This window comes from Chrysochloris asiatica, unplaced genomic scaffold (assembly GCF_000296735.1).
Source record: "Chrysochloris asiatica unplaced genomic scaffold, ChrAsi1.0 scaffold00110, whole genome shotgun sequence".
NCBI classification, from domain to species: domain Eukaryota; kingdom Metazoa; phylum Chordata; class Mammalia; order Afrosoricida; family Chrysochloridae; genus Chrysochloris; species Chrysochloris asiatica.
The window spans coordinates 8,428,343-8,438,453 of NW_006408628.1; the positions used below are offsets into that span (position 1 = coordinate 8,428,343).

A 10,111-nucleotide genomic window follows, 5' to 3' on the forward strand; every position below is an offset into this window, starting at 1 on the left:
CCATGAGTGGTGATGGTGGATTCAAGCAACATGAAGTCTTTGACAACTTCTCCATTTATCATAATGTTATTTATTGGTCCAGTGGTGAGAACTTGTGTTTTCTTTACATTGAGGTCAGTCCATATGTAGTCTTTGATCTTCATCAGTGTTTTAAGTCCTCTTCACTTTCAGCAAGCAAGTTTATATAATCTGTATCCCGCAGGTTGTTTGTTAATGAGTTTCCTCCAATCCTGATGCCATGTTCTTCTTCATTTCTTGGAATTATTTGCTCAGAGTACAGATTAAATAAGTAGGGTGAAAGGATACAACCATGGAACACACCTTTCCTGATTTTAAACCATTCAGTATTCTCCTGTTCTGTTCTAACAACTGCCTCTTGATCTGTGTACAAGATCCTCATGAGCACAATTAAGTGTTCTGGAATACCCAATCTTTGCAATATTATTTATAGTTTGTCATGATCTACACAGTCAAAAGTCTGCTTATAGTTAATAAAGTACAATATAGATAGTTCTTTAAAAATCATAATGCTCAAGACAGACATTTTTTTACTAGTTAAACTAAAGTATTGTTCAGTTTTAAGAAGACTGCAGGGGATATTTTTGGTTTAAGATTTAAAGATGATTTCAGGGCAATAGTTTCAGGGGTTCATCCAACTTTCATGGCTCCAGAAAGTCTGGAATCCTTGAGACTTTGAAATTATGTTCAGCATTCCCCCCCCCCTTTTTTTTTTATCAGAATTCTTCTAAAGAATCTTAGATATAAATGTTCAGTAATGGTAGCCAGGTACCACTCAATTCTGTTCTCATGGCAAAGGAGGTAGTTTTTTGTTTTGTTTTTTAAGTTTTTATTGTGAACTGAGTGATAGTTTACATGGGAGAACATTGGGCTCTACACCATTGTTTCATTGCAATGATTGCAATCTCCACCGTGCATCACCATTCAACAGTATTTGCTTCCATTCCTTCCATTTATTTTTTGGGGGGCTGGGGCGTGGGAGAGGACGTACACAGAAACACTTAGGAATATGTAATAATTTAAACAACCAAAGGGCACATTCTGCAAGCCTGCCTCCTGGCCACCAGCACCCAGTCCCTCTCTTTCCATGAGTCCAGGGTCCTCAGCTGCTCCCTCTCTCCATGTCCTCATCTCAGAAGGCAGTTGTTCTTAGAAATAATTACCAACACATTCCATGTCCTGACACTCCTTCTTCCTCTGCTCCGAGCCAATACAGACTGATTGTGCCTTGGATCCTTGGATGACTACTTGCAAGTGTTCTTCATTGTTGTGTGTGTGTGTGTTTAATTGTGGTAAATACATATGTAATAAAGTATTGACCATGTCAACAGTTTTTACATGTGCAACTCAGTGGCATTAATTACAATCATGATGTTGGGCACTCATCACCACCCTGGTTCCAAAATTTTCCATCACCCTTAATGGAAGCTCAACGTCTCTCTCTCTCTTTTCAAAAAAAATGTTTTATTGTGACTTATGTGATAGTTTACATGGGAGAACATTAGCTTTACATTCATCCTATCATATATCATTTCATTGCCATGGTTACAATCCCTTCCATGCATCATCAACCAACCAAAGGGTATACACTACAAGCCTGCCCCCCCCAGTCATCAGCACACAGCCCCTCTCCCTCTCTGGGTCTAAAGTCCCCTCAACATCTCTTTAAGCAATGAGCTCTCTCCTAGTCAGTGGATTGTAGTATACTCACACTTGTGGAAACGTCATCACAATGAATATTTTCATCATCCCCAAAAGAAACCCTGTGTCCATTGATGTCATTGAACCCATTCGCACCTACTTCACTCCACCCCCAACCCTGTTGTTGTTGTTAAGTGCCCTCAAGTCAGTTCCTACTCATAGTGACCTTGTTCAGGGTTTGTGAGGTAGATTTGAACCACTGATCTTGCAGTTCAAACCAACCTTGCGGTCCAGTGCTTATCCTACAGCGCCACATCCCCAATGCTAGGCAACAATTGATCTACTTTTAATCTCTACTACATTTGCCTATTCTGGACATTTCATATATATGAAATCACACACTATGTCAACTTTTGTGACCGGATTTTTCCATTTAACATAATATTTTCAAGATTCATCCATGTTGTCACATATGTTATTGTTGTTGTTAAGTGCTATCAAGTCAGTTCCTACTCATATCAAACCCTGGATTGGTTTTCCAAGGAGCAGCTGGTGGGTTGGAACCACCGACTTTGTGGTTAGCAGTCTAGTGCTTATCCTATAATGCCATACCAGGACTCTGTTGTAACATTTATCAGTACTCAACTTCTTTTTATTGCTGAATAATATACTTCTTTTTATTGGTGAATCCTGCTCCTGTCAAGTATTAGCTATGTGACCTTGGGAAGACATTTAACCTCTCTGTGCCTCAGTTTTCGAATTGGGCTGCTAACCTCAAGGCCAGCAGTTTGAAACTACCAGCCATTCCGCAGGAGAAAGATGAGGCTCTCTGCTCCTGCAAAATTTACAGCCTTGGAAACCCTGTGCAGGGTTGCTATAAGTTGGAACCAACTCCACAGCACTTAACAAGAACAAAGTGGAGGTAATAGAAGTGCTTACTCACAGAGTAGAGTCCTGGTGTGGCACTGTGGGTTAATGTGCTGGATTGTAAGATTGGTTTGAACCACAAGGTTGGCGGTTCAAGCTCACTAGCCGCTCCTCAGAAAGCCATACAGGGCTGCTATGGGTTGGAACTGACTCGAAGGCACTTAACGACAACTCCCAGAATTACTCTGAAGATGGAAGAAGATCATACATGCAGAGTCCTTAGAATCTGAGGACCACATGTTTTAAAGGATTATTGTGACTACTATTGTTATTGCATTATTGGTATCGGCTAAGACCACAATTTGTAGTAATAGTCCTATGAGTTCTAATTAGATTCTGTGCATTTGAGTCTGTCACAACTTCTAAAGTTATTATAATGACCAATCTCATCTCTTTGCCTCTTAAGAATGTCAAATGCTCCCTCTGCTGGACAATACCTCAGACTTGGGTTGAGCCCCAGAACCCGCAGATCCTTCCTCCAAGTTTAGTGAAGTGAGTTGATGGCCCTTTAAGAGGTGGTAGCTAGCTCCCAGTTGCTATGGCAACAACTGTACACTTACCAGGTGCAGCGGCAGCCATGTCCTCCAAACTTCAATCCACAGGTGGGAAGAGGGCTGCTGGGGCTGCGAAGGGAAAGGGGCATTGTTTGCTTCCCAGTCCACTTGCGTGGAGGGTGTTTGGAGAATTGTACTAATGGGACAGTCAGTCTTGGGCCGTCCCTGCCTTTCTCCCCAAGGCCCGCCATCTCAGCCTCACCTCTCCTCCCTCCATAGACTCCAAAACTAAGGACCAGCAGCCTTCACACCAGGAGAGTCTGTCACCCCCGAAAGCCAATGCAGAAGCCATCGACTTCCTTGAATCCCTCCGTGAGGCCTGGCAGTGGGGGGGGGAGGGGAGAAGGGACAAAAGTCCGGGCAGCTCAAGTCAGCCGGAGACCTGGGCTCTGTCCTTTCTCAACCTTGATTCTTTTGGGTTTCTTTTGGGAATGGCCCATTTGTTGGCATTCTGCAAGGGAACACCCAGGACTGTGAGGGGGGGTGTTCATCTGTTGACTGCTGCAGAGGTCAAGAGATGGGTACTCCGGGGCCACTGGAAGACAAGGAGGATGAGGATAGGGTGGGTGAAGATATGATCAGGGAGCCAGAGGGTTAAGGCCTAGGAGCCAGGGCTTTATCTGTCTCTATGGAACCCTCACTCCAGAACTTAAAGAGATTCAACTGCTGCTCTTCTCCGAGACTTTGGCCATGGTCTCAGACACAGGGGAGCCCCTGGGAGAGCTGACCATTGACGTACAAAAAGGGAGCTACAGCGACAAACTTGGAATTTTCTCAGAGTGTCTGCTTGTGCATGCCTACAGCCGAGGCTTCTTGAACAAACTACTCTGTGGAAACTCCGTCCTGGGTAGAGCTTCTACTGCCTAACCCATCAAGCCATCCTGCCTCTACCACCCTACCACCTCCCCAGGACCCTTATTCAGGACCAACCCTTTGACTAGAATTTGGGTAAGGGGTGTGGGGTAAGGGGAACTGAATCACCCGAGTGGCCCAGCCTGGACTATCAGTCTCCCTTCCTGTACTCTCTAACCCGTGTCTCCTGTGAAGTTAGAGCTCACCTCCCTCCACTTCTAGGTTACATCTCCGGGAAAATGGAGATCATGGAACAAAAGAGTCAAGAATACATCAAGGTACCTCCTAGGATCCTCAACCTTGGCCTCAATCCAGGGTGAGAGAATGGAAGTCCAGGGAGGGAGGGAGGGAGAAAGGATGTCACTCAGTCCCCTGTCCCATCCATCCCATTCCTCCTCCCCTCCAACCCCTACAGCACAAAACCTGAGAACCAACCCACCAGGGACACTAGAGGTCAGTAACCGGTCCCTTCTGATGACATTCTCAGATATACAATACCAAAAGCCAGTTCATCTTAATCCTTCTGCAGCTCCAAGGGAGAATTGGGGCTGATTCTCTGGGTCTGACATTTTCCAAGGGCTCATCTCCTGGGCCACCTTGTCTCTAAACTCTCCACCTCTGTGCCCCCACTACCCTCCCACCCACTTCACTACTTCTGTAATGTGAATAATTCATACACTGGAAACCACTAAGAACTTTTGCATAGAAACCATTCCTATCTTTAAAAAAGCCTATTTTGAAGCACATTTGCTTTTTAATTTTATATTGTATCATAATATGATTTCTACTTTTGACAAAAAATTTACATTGTGATTTGAATGCAACTTTACAGGGCAAATTGGTTTTCCTTCAACAATTCATACACATTCTGTTCTGTGACCTTGATTGCGATTCCCACAATGTAAGGATACCCTTTCCGTTTCCTCCCTGAATTATTCTATTCGTCCTTCCTTCTGACTTCTAAGCTTTGTTCCTAAGCAAATGCTGCCATTTGGATGTCTTACTCCTGTATTGATAATTCTAAGGCATGTGGACCTCCCCAATGTTACTGGTTACCTTATAGACCTATTGTTTGATGAAAGTTAAGCCATGGGAGTGAGTTCAGTTCCATGTTGGAAGGGTGTCTAAAGATCATAGTCTTGATAGTTTCTGACTTCTACTCTTGAGCTCTAACATGTATGGAAGAGTTTTCATCAAAATCTCACCTTGGTTTTCTCCCCTTTAAAGGAGACTTGGCAAGATGATCTGGAGAAGGGTGTGTTCCATTTGTATAAAATCCAAGGAGCTTGGGTTGTTTAAATGTTTATACATTCCTGAGTGTTTTTGTGTACATTCCCCCACCCCCCAAAACACAAACAACAAACAGAGGGAACAGAAGCAAATCCTGTTGAGTGATGATACATGGAGGAGACTGTAATCATTGCAATGAAACAAAGAGTGTAAAACCGATGTTCTCCCATGTAAATGATCACTCAATTCACAATAAAAACTTTAAAAAAAAAAAAAAAAATCCAAGGGACCCCTTATTATCTCTTTCCATCCTCTGGTCCTTAGTTTCTTGTCCTTCCGATGGAACGGAAGACTAATTTAGTGAGACAAGAAGATCAGCTGGCCATGACCAGGGTTGTCAAGGAGGGAGAGGTAAGCATCAAAGCCAGGTGAGAACTGTCCTCCATCACCTCATCAAAACCATTAGCAGAGACCAGATTGGGTCAGTCCAGGAGACTGAATTGAGGACTGAGCCTGGACCATATAGCTTGACCTCTCTCTCTGTCCTTTCCCAGCTTGAGATCTCAGACACAGATTTATCCTATGCAGGAAGTGAAGACTGAAGTGACTTTTTTCCCCTGGAACTCAATTGCTGGCTTCATCTCTGAGGCTGCCAACCTGGTGATACTGAGAGTGATGGCCTGGCGGCAGATGGTACCCAGCAATGCCCGCTTTCTGGCCTTGGACACAGAGGGAAAACTCTGCTATTCCACCTATGTGAGTGTGCCCCCTGGGCAGAAGACTGGGCCTGGGGGCAAATGAAAAGGTGCAGAGGGGACTAATGGAAGAAAATATAGCTAAACCTCAGGAAAGAGTGAAAAAGATGGTAGGGTCGAGGATGAAACAGGAGGATGGAGGTGGGGTTGTGAGGACAGAAGAAACATAACCAATGTTGTTAGATTAAATGTGGGCAAGAGCTAATGAGAGGGATCAGAAGGTATAGGCGGTGAGGGAACCAACCTTTTCCACACAAAAGTCAGTCTAGGAAAAATAACGGTGGAGGAATGCTTTTAAAGAGTGTAGAGTTTTAAAGTCTGGAAATGCATTATCTCTGATGCACTTAAATATTATTATTTCTCAACTCTGAAGGCCTTCTTATTTTGACTAAAATTTCATAACCCGCATACACCTAGGACTTTCTGTCATGTGTGATTATGAAGTTTCACCACTGTTTTGAGTGAGCCACTTTGGGGACTGAGTTGTCCTTATTTGACCAACTTTGTAAGTTACATGTTGGGTTCCTAACTGCAAGGTCAGTGGTTTAAACCCACCAACCACTTCGTGGAATAAAGATGAATAGAATTGTTACTTAGGGTATGCTTATGGGAACAGACAGTCTGACCTTTCTCCCATGAAGCGGTTGGTGGGTTTGAACCACTGACCTTGTGATTAGCAACTCAACATGTGTTTTATGTTAATACTGTCCTCTCCAAGGCCTCACTGCCTGTCCCTTCCACTCTATTGCCCACCCCCTACCTCATACATAAGTAGTGGTAGTGGTGGTTATGTGCCGTGTGGTTGGTCCTAATCCCTGTAACCGAATCTGCCAACAAGAAGGACTTGTTCAGAGAGATAGCATGGGGACAGGTGAGGGCAAGGCAGACTGGAGTTGGCTATGTGAGGAGATCCTCATGTTAGATTATGTATGCAACTTAAATCTTTTGGCACCTGGGGTTCTGGACAGCCAAGGGTTGCTTTTCATGAAGATGTGAGATAGAGTAAAGAGCCATGCTGAGATTTTGTGGGAGACCCTATTAGGCATTCACTTCACCTCTCCATCCATTTGGATGGCTGCCAGCAAGCCCTGGGCTTCCAGACATTCCAGGTGGGCCGTCAGCAGGCAAAAGTGTTCATCGTGGAGCAGACAGTCCACTCGGAGGAGAACATCCCCATGTCCTGCCAGTTCTACCTGTTCTCTGATGGGTGAGCCACTGTGTGGGGCCAATGGGGTGGTGCCAAGCACAGACTTGGGTGTTCAAAGATGGAGGTGGGGAAAGGGCAAAGGAAAGATAGCTGGTTCTGAGTACTCCACCAGGAAGAGGAGCCACTAAGATCTGAGCATCCCCTGCTTCATCCACATCCTTCACTCTTTCTTCATTCATTCGCTGATTTGCTGAATCCTCACAGTGCTTCCCAAACCTCCTCACCAAAGAACCTTGAAGGGCTGAGAAACCAATGCTGGCCTCCAGGGGTCTAAAGCAAGCTAAAGCAGCTGTGGTGGGAGTTGGGTTTAATACTGAGCAATAGTAAGTTGTGAACGACTTGATAATTGAGTAAGAAACGTCCCTGGCATACAGACAAGCTGTCACCAGCAAAGCAGCAGTGTCAAATTCTGAGAAAACTCGGGTGGGGAGAATTTGTTTCTTGACATTTCATAAGAGCTATTAGAGTCCTGGTGTAGGACAAGTACTGGACTGCAAACCACAAGATTGGTTGTTCAAACCCACCAGTCGCTCCTATAAAGGGTCATTGTGAGGCAGAACTGACTCAACAGCACACAACATCGACATCGTCGCTACACTGGGGGACTAAAAAGTCCTCAGCGTGCTATTGGCTTTTTTTATTTCATAATTTAGTAAGTAGTTTCTATTTTGAATTTCACATAAGACACTCCTGATTTTTTTTTTAGTGCTTTCACCTGGAAAGGTGTCAGTTCAGCTGTGGCGCACTGGCCACCTGCTTGAGAAGCAGGGGTATCATACTTGCTGAGTCCTGTACATGATCCATTATTGGGGGATGCAGAGATGAACAAGACCCAGGCACTCTAAGACAAATGAGGGAGGCAGAAGTACAAGGAGGTCCCCAGAAGAGGGCTGGAGGGGTGGGTGTCTGAGAAAGTACCCACACCCGTATGTTCTTCCATGTTACACACTAGGCACCTGGCCAAGAGAGTGCAGGTGGGCTCCCCCGGATGCTGTATCGTCACCAAGATGCCCATCTTGAGGGAGGAAGGTTAGTGATGCTCTAATGTGGGAGAGTGAAGGGGAACAAACTTGGTAATTTCCAGGTGCATCGTTGCCCCCTTGTGCAGCCTGCAGAAGATCCCCACTCAGTGTGCTATGGGTGGGATCCTGCTTGAGAGCAGATGGGGAAAGTCTGTCCTCCAGCCCCTACTCCAAGGCAGTTAGGGAGAATCTTTCTTGTGGGAATCCCTTCCAATGACTCTGCCCATAGAGTTTTACCTGCGCCTGTTGTCTGTGTGGTCCTTGGAAGGTTCTTGGAGTCCCTGGGTGCTGACTGAAGGGTTGAAGGTTCTAGTTTATTTAGAGGTACCTCCAAAGAAAGGCCTGGCCATATATGTCGAAAACCCAGCCATTGAAAACCCGAGGAGCACTGTCTGACATTTATGGAGCCACCAAGTCTGTTTAGCAATGTTCTACAGCCCTAGTAGCGTAGTGGTTACGAATCGGGCTGTGAACCTTGAGGTCAGCAGTTCCAAACTACCAGTTGTAAAGGGGGCGAAAGACGAGGCTTTCAGCTCTACAGCCTCGGAAATCCTGTACAGGGTTGCTATGAGTCGGAACTGACTCCACAGACCATAACAACAACAAGAGTGGGGGTGGGTGGGTATTTTCCCCCATCTAGATGAGATTGAACCCCCTCCGGTGTTTGAGGCGAAGCCCCTGCCCTGGGAGGAGGACCTGGAGCTCTACTCTAAGTTCCTGGATCGGAAGGTGAGAAGTGGCTGGGGTCCCCATTCCTTCCTCTGCTATAAATTCCACACACTGATTTCCCTTTGTATCTGATTCACCTCCACCCGTTCCAGGGCTGGAAGGTTACCCGATTCCACTCGAACTCCGGCTCTCTCTTCCCACCCCCACCCCCAGGAGGAGCTCCGACTCAGCCACGCCAGCTACATGCGGCACCACCCACAGGCTCAAGCGCTCATCTCCGACTTCCTGCTCTTTCTGCTGCTGCGCCAGCCCGCAGACGTGGTCACCTTCGCCGCAGAGCACTTTGGACCCTTTTCGGTGCACAGCCAACCAACCTCCGCCTTACGCTCTTCCAACCGGCCCAGCCCTTTCCGCTCGCTGGTCCCGAAGCTGTCCTTCCGCAAAGAGTCCCCGCCCTCCCCGGACGAGGCCTAAGGGCCGCGAGCTGCACTGTGCGTTTGGCCGGGGCCCGCGCGGACTGAACGCACAGTGGAGGACGCGTTTCCCTCTGGCTGCGGTTATTGTGGGAATAAACAGGATCCTCCCGCAACTCTGCTATGCACACTGGAATCGTCCTTGGCCAGCGTCTCATGACTTCTAAAAATAGGAAACGCGAACAGCTTCGACTATGTTAATCTCAGTCTTTCTAGGAAAGACTATTATCGGCATTTTGCTTGTATGACAGATAAGAAAATAGAGGTGCAGAAAGAAGAGCTTGCGTGCAGTCCTGGTGTGGCGCTGTAGGATCGGCACCGAACTGCTAACCTCAAGGTTGGCAGTTCAAACCCACCAGCTGCTCCTTGGAAACCCTTTACAGAGGTCGCCACTCAACAGCACTTAACTAGAGCTAGCTTGTGGAGAAGCAGGATTGGAGCCCAAACTCTTAACCGTTAGTGTAGTGCAGATGGAGGGACCTTGTGCCTTGATACTCAATCTTTATGGAGACTGCTTAGCATAATTGCCCTCCCCACCCCACCTCCAAATTAAAAGAACACAGGATGGAGGGAGTGGGGCTTGGAGCCCTTTGACCTTAATCGTTGCTTCCAAAGTCTCCCAAAACGCCCTGATACAAAAGAGCTGGCAAACTATAGAGAGATCCCAAACCTCCTCCTGGTTCCCACTGACAGAGAGAAAACCCAGATTTCTCCGTTCCCGAAATATAGGAACCTCAAATTGTGTAGCATCGACTCCTGCTCT

General features: G+C 46.3%; 1 protein-coding gene across 1 annotated transcript; it reads left to right on the forward strand.

Moving 5' to 3' along the window:
* Positions 1-3,163: 3,163 nt before the first annotated feature.
* Positions 3,164-9,349, forward strand: CATIP (ciliogenesis associated TTC17 interacting protein). Its single transcript, XM_006867862.1, has 10 exons — positions 3,164-3,188; positions 3,360-3,452; positions 3,787-3,987; positions 4,215-4,270; positions 5,547-5,633; positions 5,811-5,978; positions 7,060-7,184; positions 8,137-8,213; positions 8,847-8,935; positions 9,089-9,349. The coding sequence occupies exons 1-10, from the start codon at positions 3,164-3,166 to the stop codon at positions 9,347-9,349; spliced, it is 1,182 nt and encodes a 393-aa protein (XP_006867924.1).
* Positions 9,350-10,111: the final 762 nt, after the last annotated feature.